The sequence below is a fragment of the Pteropus vampyrus genome, unplaced genomic scaffold (genome assembly GCF_000151845.1).
Source record: "Pteropus vampyrus isolate Shadow unplaced genomic scaffold, Pvam_2.0 Scaffold173, whole genome shotgun sequence".
Classification (NCBI taxonomy): Eukaryota; Metazoa; Chordata; class Mammalia; order Chiroptera; family Pteropodidae; genus Pteropus; species Pteropus vampyrus.
This window is the reverse complement of record NW_011888954.1, coordinates 1,089,693-1,107,248: the sequence shown is the minus strand read 5'-3', so window position 1 is coordinate 1,107,248 and position 17,556 is coordinate 1,089,693. Positions and strand designations below refer to the sequence as shown.

At 31.7% G+C, this 17,556-nt stretch overlaps 1 protein-coding gene across 2 annotated transcripts in view; it reads right to left on the bottom strand.

Annotated features, from left to right (window-relative positions):
- The window catches only part of SPDYA (speedy/RINGO cell cycle regulator family member A), a 33,514-nt gene that overhangs the window by 9,487 nt on the left and 6,471 nt on the right, over positions 1 to 17,556 (bottom strand). For both annotated transcript variants that reach the window (XM_023536958.1, XM_023536957.1), the window contains exons 2-5: positions 16,690 to 16,942; positions 14,611 to 14,669; positions 12,638 to 12,723; positions 7,964 to 8,135 (exon numbers count right to left, since the gene is read on the bottom strand). In XM_023536958.1, coding sequence (XP_023392726.1) covers positions 7,964 to 8,135; positions 12,638 to 12,723; positions 14,611 to 14,669; positions 16,690 to 16,942 — 570 coding nt within the window. The remainder of the gene's footprint in view (positions 1 to 7,963; positions 8,136 to 12,637; positions 12,724 to 14,610; positions 14,670 to 16,689; positions 16,943 to 17,556) is intronic.

Here is a 17,556-nt window from a genome sequence, read left to right as displayed (position 1 = left end):
CTATAATAATAGAAATTATTCAGAGCTACCCAAGGTGAGAAAGTAGAATATCAGAACTTCTTATTCCTTCCATATTAATCTACTATTTTTTCCTCAACACTTCAATCTCTTTATTTACCATGTCTGGAATGTGCTTCCTTTGTTTAAGTATTACCTTTCCCTCAATGCCCTGCCTAAGTCCCACCTTTCTAAAAACTCTAGCTTTCAGATTTTCTTGTTTTATTGTTAATGCTACATTAGGACTTTTAACAAATAAATGTCTGGTACTCAAATATATTTTTATGCATGTAACCTATTCTACTGAAAACCCCGTGTGCAGGAATAGTCTCTCATACACCTCTCTATCAAATGCCCTCCATACAATATTAAGCAGCCATTAAATGTTTCTTAATGATAGATAAAAATAAATAAAAATTAGAGGCCCCTGACATTATGAACCTACAACATGATTTTTATAGGGATCTTATAGCAGAGTCTAGTGAAGAGAGCAGAGGCTCAAAATAGGTTTGGTAAACTATTCTTTCTGCAATAAGCTAGGTATCACGGTCTCTCTACATACTAACCCAGTTAGAAAAATGCATGCGCACACTTATTTACTTTTTAATATATAATTTACATATATTTCACACACATAATTAGAATGTTATTGTGATAACAGTGAATTAAAAAAAGAAACTGTACCAGGATCAAGAGGATTTTGGTTTTAATTCTATTGGCTCTATGACCTTAGGCAAATTACTTAACTTTCTGGGCCATAAAGTATCTTTTGTATGTGAGAAAACAGGTCACTTACAGGCCTCAAATTCTATAATTTTATGAAAATGACTTCTCTGAAGCATTGGTTAAGTATTTGACCTAATAGAAATGTTATCCTAGTTTTTACTTTACCTCACTCTTATGTCATTTTTAGTGATTTTTGTGTGCGTGCCTTTGGTGGGTGTTTCTAAAATACAATATTTGGCTCTCTGTTTTTCTATCTATCTACTTCTCTGTAACCTCAAGAGTTAGCATAGTATAAGTCTTAATAGCACTGATTCTGGAGTCTGCCTGGGTTTGAATACTGGTGTGCTCCTTTACTAATTGTGTGATGTTGGAGAAGTCGGTGAGCCTTTATGCTTCAGTTTCCTAGTCTGGGATTACCTAGTAGCTATTAGAATTGTGAGTTAATACATAATGCAGTACTTAGAACAGTGCCCAGTAAGTGCTCAAAAAATATTAACATTACTTTCACCTTGGGTCTCTTATCTACTCTATGAAGTTTTAAACATCACTTGTATGTGATGACACATTTTACTCATACCTGTTGACCATTCACTTAAATACCCAATTATCACCTTAAATTCATATGTTCAATACCAAATTCCTTATTTTTCCAATAAACTAGTGTGCTTCTTTAGCCTTCCCTATTTCCAGTATGGAATCCATCACTCTTTCTGTTATGCAGATTTGAAACTCTGACAGCTCACTAACCCATATGCCCTACATCCAACTGGTCATCAAATAATTATAATTATAATCTTGTAACATTAATTTTTCTTCGGCACTGTCATCTATAGCAGTAGGTTTACACCTTGCTTCCTGACCTAGAGCAAGTATAGCAGTTTAAAGCACTTTTCCTATATCATATATTAGGTCTCTTCTGTATACTGACATTGGATTATTTAGTTCAACACATTACATGTATCACATCACTGCTTTCTAGATTCCTAATCTGTAATCAAGTAGTAGCTGACAGAAATCAGCTATGACGATATTGCTCCCTCTAGGCCAGAGTATATAACAAGAATAAAGCTTCTTGATAAAATTTTACCCTTGATGATGCATAAAAGAACTGGAATATGAGTCTAATTCTTTCTTATTAATCTGTGAACCAATCTAGAAATTAAGCTATCACCAACCTAAATAAATTCCACCTCAGAGGAGCTGAAGTTCAAAAAAGTAAGCTCCTTGTAAGAAGATAAGATCAGAATAAGTAGGTTGAAATAGTCTTTATTCTTTTTTGGAGAAGCCCTACATACTTTTTTTTTTTAATATCCTTGCAGAGAAATATTTATTGCAGCATTACTTATCATGATAAGAAGTGGTAAACATCAATGGGGCACTATTTAAGAATACCATAGTATATTCATTTAATGATTATCATTGTAACTAATAAAATTTTAGAAGAATTTAACACAAAAAATTTTTTAATGTGATATAATGTTAAGTTTAAAAAGCAAAATATAAAATTTTACATATGGCTTATTTTTTAAAAGATAAAAACTTGCACAAAGAAAAATATATTGGTTGCCTTTGGGTAGTAAAAATACAGGTGGTTTTTCTTATATTGTCCAATTTTTTAAAGAAAAATATGTATCACTTTTAGATTAGAAAAATCTTTAATAGATGTTATTATTAACTATAAAATGAGCCAACCAATAAAAAAAAATTCAGAAAATATCATTAGAATCTACCATTAGAATGAAATATTTATATGCTTTGGGTTCAGATGCCTTTTCACTACATCACATTATCCAATGCCATCATTTCTCATGTTGTTGCCAAGTGCTTTTCTTTACAGAATCACTTACGATTAACATCTAACATAATATATACTTCGTTGAGATTCTAAAGAAGACATTCACTCTAGAGCTTATAAATACTTCCTTCCTTTGATTTGCTTGAGCCACATACATTTTTCAATTGAATCACCCCTCACCTCTTTCCAAAAAAAGGATTTGAAGCAGCTAACAAAAGAGCAAATGATTTTTTTTTTTATGAAACTAGGGGATTTCCCAAAAGGGGAAATATAGCTAAAGAGGAAAAGCATACATGCCAGTAATAAAGAATCACAGAATTAATGTGGTTAAGGATAAAACCTGGCTCTTAGTTTCTCTGCAGCAGTCAGGGTTAAAAAAAATAGAAGACAAATTATAAAATTCATATGGTCTCAAATGAGAGAATAAGTTGACAGTGGTGTATAATGGAAAGAGTGCCAAATTTAAATACCAGCTGGTCCTGCCACTTACTAACTAAATGACCACAGACAAATCACAACCTTTCCACTCTAGTTTCTTCATCTGTAAAATGGAGAGAATACTTATGCTATTTAATTCTCGAGATAAAATAACATAACAGATACAAATGCATTTTCTAAACTAATCAGTAATAGGGACTAGTTGTCAGAGAAAACATAACACTTGAGATATGAAGTCAAGTTCTGACTCTGACACTTAATTGATGAAAGATTTTGAGTAAATCTCAATCTTGTTGGTCCTGTTTCATTTGCTAAACAATAAGAATGCTTCAACCCTCACAGGCATTTTAGTGAGGATATATGAAAATATTTATAAATTTATAAAGTATAATGTAAATGTAGAGTATTATTATTGTAAATCAGTTTGTAGTTACTATCGCAACTTGGGTTTATTCGAGGAGACTAAAGAAATGGGTTGGCAGTACACCAATACCAGATTCTCAATAACAAATTCATAGAATACTTAACTAAATTTCTAAGCATGTCTTGCTTCTTTAATGCATCAAACTTCAGGGCAAGGATGATAATAATACTTCTTTATATTAAACCACCACAACACTTAACTTGCTGTCTTACTCGCAGATTAGCTGTTGGATGACTACATAAGAAAATAGGATAAAATCTTACTAGGTAGTTGCCTTTCCTATACACCAACACAACTTAAGTAAGCTTATCTGCCAAGAGAGGGGTAGTGCTAAGTGATCTCAGTGAAGAATTGTTTTAAAGTTTCTTTTCTATTTCATGAATAAGCAGATATGAAAAAGAATTGGAAGCCTTATGTTCCCTTCATTCTGTCAGTCAGCAGTATTTGCTGAGTGTCTACTATATGCTAGGTATTGTACTGGAAGTACAATAAAAAATAAACAAATAAAGATCCTGTCCTCTTAGAACTTATATTCAAGTAGGGGGAAATAGACATTAGCAAGATAAATAAGCATAATGGAGTATGTAATATGGTGGTTAAGTGCTATGAAGAAAACCAAGAAAAGGAATACAGAGTAATAGTGGGAGGTGCTACTTGTTATTTTAACAGCTTTATTGAAATATAACTCAAATACCGTACAATTCACCCATTTAAAGTGCACAACTAAATGGCTTTTAGTATATTCAGAGTTGCACAACCATTATTACAATTTTAGATTATCGTCATTCCATAAAGAAAGCAGTCACACCCCATTCCTCCTTTCCTCAGCTCTTTGCAACCACTAATCTACTTTTTATGTCTTTGGATTTGTCTATTCTGAACAGTTCATATAAATGGAATCATACAATGTATGGTCCTTTATGACTGGCTTCTTTCACTTAGCATAACATTTTCATGTTTCATCCATGTTGTAGCATGTATAAGTACTTCATTCCTTTTCATTGTCAAGAAATATTTGTATGGATATATTTTATCTATTCATTAGTTGCTGGACATCGTTTTCCACTTTTTGACTATTATAAATAATGCTGCTGTGAACATTTATGTATAAGTTTTTTTGTGGCTATAGTTTTCATTTCTTAACTATATAACTAGGAGTAGAATTGCTGGGTCATATGAAACTCTATGTTTAGCTTTTTGAGGAATCGTCAGGCTGTTTCCAAAGCAGCTACACCATTTTACATTCCCAACAGAATGAGGGTTTGAATTTCTCCACATTCTTGCCAACACTTACTATCTTTTATTGTAGTCATTCTAGTGGGTGTGAAGTGATATCTTCTGGTTTTGATTTCGCATTTCTCTGACGACTAATGATGTTGAGCATCTTTTCATGTGCTTTTTTGACTATTTGTATATCTTCTTTGGAGAAATGACTATTTAGATCTTTTGCACATTTTAAAATTGTGTTGTCTTTTTATTATTGAGTTGCAAGAGCTCTTTATATTCTAAATACAAGTCCCCTATCAGACAGACGATTTTCAAAAATTTTCTCCCGTTTTGTGAGTTGTCTTCACTTTCCTGATGGTATCTTTTGAAAGAAAGTTTTAAACTTTATGATGTCCACTTTATATTTTCTTTTGTTGCTTGTGCTTTTGTTATCATATCTAAGACCTAATCCAAGGTCATAAAGAGTTACCTCTATGTTTTCTTTATAGTTTTTAGTTCTTATATTTAGGTCTTTGACCCATTTTAAGTTAGGTTTTATATGTAATATAAATTAAGAGTCCAACTGCATTCTTTTTTATTAAAAATTACTAGGGTGACATTAACGAAATCACATAAGTTTCAAGTGTATCATTCAACAGTAAGTTGTATAGATATTGCATTGTGTTCACCACCCACAGTTAAATTTCCTTCCGTCACCAAATATTTGACCTCTTTTACCCCTACCTGCCACTCTCCCCTTCCCTCTGGTAACCACAAATCCATTGTCCGTGTCCATGAGTCTCTGTTTGTCATGTTTGTTTGTTGCTTTCAGTTTTATATCCCACATATGAGTGATATCATGTGGTTTTCAACTTTTTCTGTTGGACTTATTTCACTTTGCATGATTATTTCAAGATCCATCCATGTTGTCGCAAATTCCATCTTTTCATACGGCTGAATAATATTCCAATCATCTATCATAGGACACTTCGGTTGCTTCTGTACAACTGAATTCTTTTGCATGTGGATATCTAGTTGTTCCAGCACCATTTGTTGAAAAGACTATTGTTTCCCCCACTGAATTTCTTTGGTACCCTTGTCAAAATGCAATTGAACATATATATGAGGGTTTATTTCTAGACTCTTCTATATTATTCTATTGAGGGAGATACTACTTGATATAGGGTGGTATTACAAAAAAAAAAGGTTTCTCTGAGGTGACATTTAAACAGAGTCCTGAATGAAGTGAGAAAGTAAAACATACTAATATCTGGGGAGGGGAAAATGTTCCAGGTAATTGGATTGGCAAATACAAGACCTTGAAGTGGGAGAGCCCTTGGTGTGTCTGAGGAACAGCAAGGAGGCCAGTGTGGCTGGAGTGGAGTGAGCAAGGATGGGAGATGAAGTCAGAGGTGAGGAGAGTTGGCAGACCATGTAGAGCCATGATAAGGACTTTGTCTTTTGCTCTGTGTGAGATGGGAAGCCTCGAGGCTTTTGAGTATAGGACTTTTTAAAAGATTTAATCTGGCTTCTGTAGGAAGAATAAACTTTAGGGAAGAAGGATTATAAGACAATTTGGATGGGTATGGCAATAATTGGGGCAAGAGATGACAAAGCAGCATTTAGAGGTGGAGTAGGTGAGAAATGGTAAGATGCTGGATATTTTTTTAAGATATGGATCTGAGAAAAAGAAGTCTCGGGTGGCAGCTTTTTTGGTCTGAACAACTAGAAGGATGAAGTTACTATTTATTAATATGTGGAAGATTGCTGGAGGAGCAGGTTTGGAAATCTATGTGGAGGAACTAAAATTCGATTTTTGGCATAGTTTGTGGTATCTACTAAATAATAAAATATGAATAGGAAATTTGATATGCAAATCTGGATTTAGTGGAAAGATTTGCTAGTTCTAAGTGTTGAATCCTTGAGAGACAACTTTTCCGTAAATCCCGTTACACAACTGAGTTTACAGCTGCCTAAAACTTTTTAGTCTTTTACACATACACCATTAAGTCACTCCATTCTCTAACTCTTTAGATAGTCTGGGCCAGCAACTGAGGTAATTCTATCTCCAACAATATAAGTTAAAGTTATTGCAGTTAAAAAATGCTAGCCATTATATCTTGGGAGTAAGTAGGCAGTCTGCCATGAGGTGAGCATTGCCTCTTGCCTCTGGTGCACTCTCCTCCATGCTCTTAGCTGAGTGTCTCTTGGGGCATTTACTCTGAAAAAATCAGAGTGTTCAAATAAGGTACTTGCTTGGACTATTACATCCAAGGATGGCAACAGGTGCACAAATTACCCATCTTGACATGGGGAGGTAGTAACAAAAAATAATATATGACTCTTTCAATGCCCTGTAATTGGAATGAGTCATTTAAATCCTTTAATGAGGATCATTAAATTAGGGTGGCCTTATACACCTAATTTTTATATTTTTCTACTGAATTTAATCTTGTAAAGATTTGGCCTGCTGTACAGTTTTCTAAGTTATCTCTGAATCTTTGCATTTCCCCCACCATTCAACAATCCTAATTTAATGCACAAATGTGCATACTTGCTATATCTTTATAGCATTAATAAATATAATTTACACAATTAGTTCTGGGAAGAGTTTTGTGACACATCCCTGAAGTTCTCCATCAGGTTTGACACTAATCTGTTGTCTCTTTTGACCCATAGTCATTTGACTGGATATGACTTAATTTAATTATAGTATTATCTAGCTTACATTTACCAAACTTCTCTGAACTAGTACTGGCTTACAGTGATCACTGCCTTCTATTTAATTTCTACCCTAAAATTTTTCTTTAGTTTAAAATATTAACTTTCTTCTTTATTGAAAACCAGAATTTTAGATAAAATAACTAATCTTTTAATTTTAGTGTCTTTCTGCTTTATCTTAATAGAATCCGGCATCAAGGAAAATTGCTTTATGTATTCTATATGAAAAGAGGTATAGTTTTTAAACATTTACATTTATTTAAATTTTATACTATGCAATTCACATTTCAATCATGGGGACCTGAAATCTCATATACTTTAACGGAAATTATTATTCAATTCCAGTGATATTACTATAAGATATTTTGAAATATGCACATTACCCTTTTTCAAAATTAGTGATCTTTTAGACAGGAGAAACACATTAAAATAAAAATACTTATCTACAGAAGTAGACTGCTCTGGAAAACAGAAATGGCAATTTTAAATTATTGTGGTATAAAATTAAAACATTAACATTGCAATACACAAGTTGTATTCATGGTAACCATAAAGGTTAATGGTCTACCCTTACATTGGAAGCACTTTAAAAAACAAGACAAGGTAAATTAAATAAACAGAAGACAGAGAACCCATAAAGAATTTAAAAATCTTACCTCCTCACAGCATCGCCTGCTTACAATAGCCCTATAGTCAATTCTATCCCAGAGTTGGTCCCTTAACTTTAAGAAATTAGGGAACAATTTTCTCCAGTTTTTCCCTAAAGCCCATGGAAAAATCTCGTATTTGGATTCTTCTTCATCTTCTTCAACTGTATTAGCCAGATACCTAACAAAAAAGACCAGCAACTCAAAAAAAAAAGAAATAGGTAAAGGACAGGAATGGGCAGTTTCCCCTCCCCTGCAAAATACAAATCACTTATAAACACACAAAATATGTTCAACCTTACTCATAATTAAAGAAATAATAGATCAAAAATAGAAATACAGTGAATTTTACCTTGTTGAGTTCTGAATATTTTTATTCCTATAAATCTTGAGCTTTGTTCTGGGATGCAGTTACTTGGAAACGGTCTGATCCTTTCAGGTCTTGCTTTTATGATTTGTTAGGTGGCTCTGGAGCAATGTTCAGTCTGGGGCTAATTACTCCTTACTACTGAGGCAAGACCTTCCTGAGTATTCTACTTAATATCCTGTGAATGATCAGTTTTTTCAGTTTGGCTGGTAGGAACAGATACTATTTCCAGGCCTAGGGGAACGTTAGTCACTATTCCTTCTAATCCTTTCTTATGGTCTTTCCCCACAATCAGGTAGTTTCCTTATACACAAACGGAGATCGGTATCTTGCCAAATACTTGAGCAGAATCAGGCATACACAGAAGCAGGAACACATATTCCATAATAAGAATAATCAATCAATCAAAACTGACACACATGGTAAAAATGACAAGAATATTAAGATAGTTGTAACTATTCCAGATGTTCAAAAAGATAAGTAGACACACTGAAAGTATATGTCTAGAGATGAAAACTATGTGAAAAATGACAAATACATTGAGTGGGATTAACGGCAGGTTAAATATTCCAGAAGAAAAGATTTGTGCATTGAAACATAACAGTATAAACTATCCAAAATGAAACATGCAGAGAAAAATAAACAAAAATAATGAACAGAGAATCAATGAGCTGTGAGAAAACTTCAAACAGTCTAATAAAGGTGAAAGTGGAGTCCCTAACAGGCAGTGGGTAAACAAACAAACAAAAATATTTGAAGAAATAAATGGATAAAAATTTTAAAAATTTGATAAAAACTATAAACTCACAAAAAAGCTCCTAGAACCCCAAAGCACCAACACACATCATAGTCAAATTGCTCAAAGCCAGTGATAAAGAGAAAATCTTAAAAGCAGTGAAAAATAGACATGTTAGGTAACAGGAAAAGAGAGAAGGATGGAGCAGATTTCCTATTGGAAACAATGCAAGCTCCATAGATGACTTTCCAAGAAAAATGAGCAACTTATAATAAAAAAAACTTATAAGACACTTAAGGCACCATGAGCAGAAGCAGACTCCGAAGTCTGAGGATACTGAAATCAATGGACAAACATCAAAGAAAAAGAGGTTTAAAAGCAGTCAGAAAAGAAGGCAAATGAGCCTAAGTGGAAGATTTGAGGTGCAAGAAGGAATAAATATGTGGGTAAATCAAAACAAAGTCTGAATGTAAAAAACAATAATAATAATGTCTAACTTTTTTTTTTTGAGGGCATCATATAAAATTACAGAATTCTAAAACAAAAGAATATAATTTGAGGGAAGGGATGATTGGAGTTAAAATGCTTAAGGTTATTGTAATTAAAAATAACTAAGGTAATTGCTAAAAGAATAGCTATAGACCACATAATCTCCAAACAAGTAGAGAGAAAAAAAAAGTGTCAAAAAATAAAAATTAAAAAATCTCAACCAAAAAGAAGATAAAAATGGAGGAGAAAGAAGAAACAGAAAACATGGGACATATAAAAAGTATAAAACAAGATGGCAGAAAAAAAATCCAAATATATAAGTAATAATGGATTATTCTGTAATAAAATGAACTATCGTTACACATATCAATAGAAATGAACCTCAAATAAATGAATCATGATATTATAAAAAAAAAAGAAGGAAGTTACAGAAGAATAGTACACGTGAAAAACCAAATAATGTATTATTTAGAGGTATATACATAGAATTAAAAGCAAGAAAATGATGACCAATGGAAGGGAGAGGGTTCTAATTGGGAAAATGAACAGTGAGCTTCTAAGATTCTGGCAACGTTCTAGTCTAAAGGTGAGTCATGGCTGCATGAGTATTTGTTTTGTTTTCATTCTTTCACACATACATACATACACACTCCATATGTTCTTTTGTACATTATTTCACATTAAAAAATTTTAAGGGTACAGAAGTATACAGTACACTTCTATTCATGTAATATACACACTGGTTCATGTATAGCAAATTATTTCTAGACAGAAACATGTGAAACAGTTAATGTCCTTGAGAAGGCAGGAAGGTCTTGAGATAGAAGGAAGACTTACTTTTAATTATATACCCTCTTACCTACTTTTTAAAACCATGTGCATGTTCATATTTAGTTACATTAATATAAAATGAGCACCTACATATTACTTTATCCTCCTTTAAAATAATTGTACATATTTTAATATTACATTATAAAGCACCTCATTGTCAAATGTATTCAGTATGAGAGTCAAATCCTGTCCTCTTTGATATTATGTAATTTCTTATTTTTAGTATCCCTGATAGTTAACAAAAGGATAGGTAGAGCCGGAGATTGGTTCTTTACATGCTTGCTGACTAAGTGAAACATGGAAAATCTACAACGTACTATGGTACTGTTGTATCAGGACTACATCATGATTCTACTCTATATTAACAATTTTTCAGGTTCAATGTGATCAAATATCTGCATCGTATACATATAAATTCCCTTCTAATTTGAAATAGTTTAAGTTTTCTTGGAGGAGAGTTCATTATTTGTATAATAATTATGTTCATTCAAATAAAGAATTAAGAACTTCTTATATGTTAGCTATTGAAGGATGTAAAAAGGTAAGATACATGTTTCTTGCCCTTAAGGAGCCTAGAGACAAGTAGAAGAGGCAACTAAGAATGAAACAAGTAACTGTAAAAGAGATACGGAAGAATGATAATTGAAGTTCAGTGTTATAAAAATATATGGAAAGGAAAACATGTGAGTTGGAACTATGGCTAACTGAAAAAATAAGAACTATCGAGTCAAGCTACACAAAAAGCATGATTAGATATAAAATGGAAATTCTAACATATTTTTAATATGAAGCTTATAATACAACGTGCGATGCAACCTCACAGACTACTACATAGTATAAGCTGTCACGATTGGTCATAACCCAAAAGTTAAACAAATCCAGTTTCAGGCATCTAGCAAGATTAAAACTAAGCTTCTTTTGGTTTGTCGTTAATGTTCAGGTGAGAAAAAAACTACAAAATAGGGTATCAACATACAAATATAATACGATATTAAGAGACATAAATAGTATTATAGCTTATTGGTCAATGGCTGAATTTTGCCATTGGCAAATCGCACCTGAATTTGTGTCCCAGCTCTGCTGCTTACTAACTTTTGTGATCTTGGAAAGTACTTAAGTCTTAATTTCTCTATCTGTGAAATGGGGATAGTTAAAAAAATATATCTCAATTCTCTGGGTTTGAGAGACCACAGCTCTGTCTGTGGAGCATTATTCTTTCTCTAATAAACTTTTCTCTCTCTTAAAAAAAAATGTATCTCATAGAGAAGAGTGAATGAGCTTATAAAAAACATTTTGTGGTGTCTTGCACATAATATTCAGTACTAGTTAATACTATTATATTCCCCCAATTCAGCAGCATCACCAAATTTTATATGGAGTTCATTTTTCCCTATGCATAGGGAAATGTGTCCCCTGAATATGTGCAGAGATTGATTCCTTTGATTCTGAATTAAACAGACTTTGAGTAAAAATTTATTCTTCAATGCTAACAGTTGTGGTATTCAACTTAAAATATTTTTACATGTAGTTCCCTTGTTTAGTACTTAAAATTACATTAATGCATTTCCAACTATAGCACTAGATCCAGGTACTGGGTAGAAAAGCTTTTGAAATTGAGATAGATAGTCTTAGTTCACATTGATTCCAGCAGAATTCTGACCTATGGATTGGAAAGCCGTATTATTAAAACCATTTAACAGATCACAAAGCTAGTAAAACTGTCTAATATAAAGTCAATGGAAGAATTGAAAAACAAAATACCTTGGTAAAAGTACAATGTGTTAAGTAAAACAGTGAGTGGATATAAAAGGTATCAGATATGAATAACTCCTATGTTATAGTCATAAATCCACAATGAGTATATGTCTAGACCATTTTCCACAAGCTATTCAATGTAAAGGGGCAATCATGATAATTTTTACTATATAGTAATTGGAAATTTCAAAGAGAATATTCTGGCTTTTAAAAAAAATCTAAGTTCAAATGAGAAGAATTTGGGGTAATTTATATGGAGACTGAAAAATGTAAAAGGTATAATACAAACTCAAGTGGAATATTGAATAATAAATCAGGCATAAAGAAGGATAAAATCAGTTAAAAGAACATAAAAATATCCTATTAAAGTAAAAAACATATAGCTTTTATACAGGAAGGCCTATTAAGAGATATACATCAGGTTTTAAACAGCCTGTTTTAAATAAAGTATATACATTATTATAAATAACTATAACAAAAATCATTTAGTATAAAGCATACTTACAGAGCAATAAAGAAATTTATCCTGGTATGCTCATTTATAGTAAATTTAGCCCTCTTGAAATAAACAAAGGTCATAGCCAAAAGATACTAGAGAAAAAAGTTAAAAATTAATGTTAATGTTTTGCTTTCATAAGTAAAACTACTTTAAAAGTTACCTTTAAAATGAATAATAAGCTAAAACGATAAAGCATTATTTATCCTTATTAAAGAATTACCTATTTATTTGGGTCCTTATTTTTTGGTTTCCTGTAATCCATGTGAATAGTGAGAAATAGTTCTTGACCATTTATCATGATTAAAACTAGAATGAACTCCTAAATTTTATTGCCAATATTTTTTGAACCAAAAATCTAATTTTTTTCTATCTTAAATTTCAAACCTATAGAGAAGTTGAAATATAATAAAATGAATAACCATACATCTTTTACCTAGATTCACCAATTGTTAAAATGTTGTCACAATGGCTTGATATATGCATATATTAATATTTTTTCCCCCGAGATTTTTTCCCCAAGCCTTTTGAGATAGACATCCATATTCTTTTTAAAGTAATCTTTTAAAATAATGTCTAATCATAAATTAGAATGACATGGCTCTATTTCCACTGAAAATAGTATTTTAAATATATTATTAGAAAGACATTTCTAGCCTAGCATTAGGATGCTATGCCAGGTTCTGCCTGTTCAAATTAAAAACAAGTCGTAATATTCATGTTTTAGATTTCCTCTCATAAAATGCCTATTTGTCTCATCTTCACAGGATTGGCCACAAAGGAGAGTTCAAGTTTTTAATGTAATTTTTAGTAGAGGACTCTTGAAAGTGTTAAGAACAGTGCTCCTGGTATGTTACTTTATAAGCACTGCCCCCTGCTGTCCCACAACTTTAATTGCTGTAATGCACTTAAAAGTGTAAAGTTTAAAACTACACCACACGAACTAGATATTCGATATTAAGGCATTACTGTTAATTTTTAAACGTGTTAGTGACATTGTGATTATATTTTAAGATATCTCATCTTTTAGAGATATATCTTGAAATACTTATGGATAAAATGCTAGGATGTCTAGGATCTGCTTTTGGGGAGAGGGAGCAGAAAAAACAAGAATGGCCAATAGTTGATTGTTGTGGCATGCTACAACATGGATGTTAGGCACATGGAGGATTTTTGTTCTAATCTTTCTACCCTAAGTTGTGTTTGGTTGAAATTTTCCAAAATTATATTTCCAAAATAAAAACGTCTCCCATTTTGTTATTTTAAATTTAAAATTAAAAATTTCACATCAGTATTAACTTAGTGGGTATTTAATTATAAGCTAGTCTTCCATTCATTCCCTTTTCTGTTGGTTGGCACATTATTTTAAGTGTGATGTGAAGTCATGCTGAATTTTTGGAAATGACTACCTGATCTAAGATGGCATTTATGAAGACGAAACCATAACTGTTCAGTTAAATCTAAAGAGTATGGAAACATCATGGTCCCTCTTATATGAGTTAGCATCATGATTTTTTAAACATTGATTCCTAAATAAAGAACATGATAAGCTAATTTTACTCTACAAGATTATTGTGATTTATCTAAATTACCTACAAAATATTAAAACGTATAACAGACTGCTGTAGTGGAATGAATCTCAGAATATTCTTTCTCCATAGCCTAATAGAAGGTAATAAATTCTGATCAAAACATATAAAGTCCATACTGATTCTTGTTTTCAATCAAACAGATATAGCCTTAAGGTCATTTAAATCTGATCAATAATATTCTACAATTTCTCAAAATATAGAATCTATGGTATGTGCTAATTTCAAAAAAAAATTAATGTGTAAGAATTCCACTTTGAAGGAGTAATGCAGGCTAGTTCTTTTCCTAACCTTAATTAATAAGATAGAAAATTCTTATAAGGTTTCACTGAAGTTCTGGTGGTCTAATAACATAATAATGCTGGTTAATGCTTATATTGTCACCAAATTTACCTTGTCTGCAATTTTACAGCAGCAGTCCATCCACAAGAAATCTTGAATTAAATCGTCATCTACAATAAAATACAACTATAACTTGTCTTTTAAAGATAAAATGTTTCTTTTTGAAGAATCAATTACTACATGAGATTATAAATGATGCTTAGAAATCAAATTCAAATGGTTGACCAGTGTTGTCCAAGGTGTAGTTTTCAGTTCGTAGGTTTGTTTACCATTGCAAGCATTATACAACAAGCTACTGCTTTCTTCTTTTTCCCCATCTGACTTGCCTAGCTCGGACTGGAATGGTAAAAGTGGTTGATTTATTGAATACTACAAGAGCTCTTTGAGAAATAGTCTTGGGTAACTCTAAATTAGCTCTGTTACTTTCCAAAATTAATCTTTAACAGGTAGAAATGGAATCTCATAAAAGAAAATTCAGTCTTTAAGCAATAATGACAATGAATACTGTTTTCTAAATAGGTTTTACTTTTTCTACTACTTTCTCTTTTTAAGTCCCAGGGTATTTTTAGTTTTGGATTCCTCTCTCTCCCTACTTATCTCTGTCCAATTATCTATTATCCAATACACATGAAAATGTCTACACAAATAAAATTCATAATTTATTATTGTCACAAAAGATCAACAAAGAAAATACTGTTAAAAAAGAATAACATTTTAAAGGTCTACTATATGGTGGCAGAAGGAAATTTAACTTTGGGTGGTGAACGCACAATGCAATTGTACATGTGATGTATTATTGGATTGTACACTTGAAACCTATATAATTTTATTAATCAACATCAATTAAAAAAATAACATCCAAAAAGGTCAAAAACATTTATTTCAATTTTAAATGGCTAAAATATATAATAACCCCAAAACATGTGGGTAGTTGCAGAATATAATCTGAGAAAATCTGCTTTTCTCCATTTCCCCCTTTCAATTTAACAAAGCTTAACTTCTTTATATGAATTTTTGAATCCTAGAAATATTGTAGTCAAATATATGAAAAGCTCCAATAAGTACTAATTTTTTGAGAATTTCTTCTTTAATTCCATTTCTATTTCATAAATTATCTAAAATGGTAGAGTTGAGTATTTTCACTTATTTCTCATGTTCAGTTATGAATAGTAAATTAGTTTGTGGGTGATAATTTTGCTCTACTCTTAATAGAGAGGGAAACCTGGATTAACAGCATTCTAGATCCTGAGAACATCCTCATAGTTCAATGTTTTTCTCCTTATATTACTTATTTTTTTTATTTTATTTTTGCTTTTCCTTAAATGTTAACCAGTTTGCTGTTTTTTTTTTTTTCTTTAAATTTCTGTCCTTTAAGGTCAAATACTCTTATCCCCAACTCTTGCCTCTGACTCACATCTGACTTTCTCTATTAATAAGAAAGATTGTTACCTGGATTTACAGACTTGCCTTGATTCATTCCCATAGTTATTTACCAGAATCTGTCTATCCTACCCTTTATTCTAATCTACCTTACTATCTTTAAAAAAAAAAAAAAAAATCCCTTTCTCTTTCTTGGCCAGTAGAAGTACTATAAAGAAGTTTCTTTTCAGTGATTTTTAAGAAATTTATCATCAAAGTAGCACTCACTGTCTCATGACCTGAACAAATTCAAATCCAATTTTATTATCTGAGTATGATGATAAAGCATAATTAATTTTAAACAATATTCCCCAGATATAATACTGAGACTTCTCAAGGTTGACTAAACTTCCCAGTTTGGTCAGTTTTAGCACCGAAAGTCTTAGGAAACCCCTTGAACTAGGTCAGTTGGCTCAGCTAAGATTTTTACATAGTATTTTATTTTAGGTCAAAGAAAATTCATGCTATGAACTTGAACTGCTCAGAATTTACATTTGATACTTGGATTTAAGTAGTCTAGAAGTGAGATGAGTCTGAATTTCTAATCTAAAAGAAATATAAATAAAACCTAACATTAAAGACTAACAAATTTAAGAAATTTGACAGAAAATAACAGCATCCTCTGATTATTATGAAAATGATAAAATAAATCTTTAGATTCTCATTTTAAAGTACTTTCTAATGATCACTATTACAATATTTTAAACTTACCAAATAATTTAAAGAAAGCAGTCATTTCCTGACGCTGTATAACTAGGCAGGGTCCTTTGGGGCGTTTAGACTTGTTGCTATTATGTGCATTTTTTTCAGATGCTGGCCAACTATCTTTAAAAATTGGACGCTTCAGATTAATGGGTTTTTTAGGCTGATGTGATCTACTTGACCCTGATTTTACATGAACAGTGACAGTAGGTGGTGTCTCACAACACAGCTGATTATGCCTCATTTTGGTTTCCCAAGATTCCTGTAAAAATAAAACACAATTACTTACTCATTTCTATATAAAAACAACTAATTGGATGACACCACCAGATGCAGGCATATGAAATGTTACTGAACTTGCTACTAAAATGTTATTTGTGACAGTGACTCACATGAAAAAATGTTTTTAGAATTCATTGCCTAGAAATGCTATGCTTTCTTTGGGTAACTAATATACCTCCTCTTCCTAAGAAATAAGATCCTGTATTACACTTTACTTTGACTGCTAGGGAACTAAAAACCAAATTTGAAAGTTAATTATAGGAACTATGATGACCTTATAACCTATTTGTGGTATTCTTTTTTCCTGATAATTTTTTATTTTGCTTGTATTGATATAATTTTATCATATGGTTGTTATATACCACCTCAAATTTTTTACAGAACAAAGCAAATGATTTTCAGAACTTAATTATGACCAATATTGAGTAGTATATTAAAAAGCAACCCACACAAAAAACATATCTTCTTACTAGTAACTTCCTTGATGTTACAAAATTCACTTACTCAAAGCATCTACTGGTATTTGTTGGAAAGTTAAAAACAATTCTTGCAAAGAGATATAGTATATGTACTTTGAGGGATCCTCATAAATTG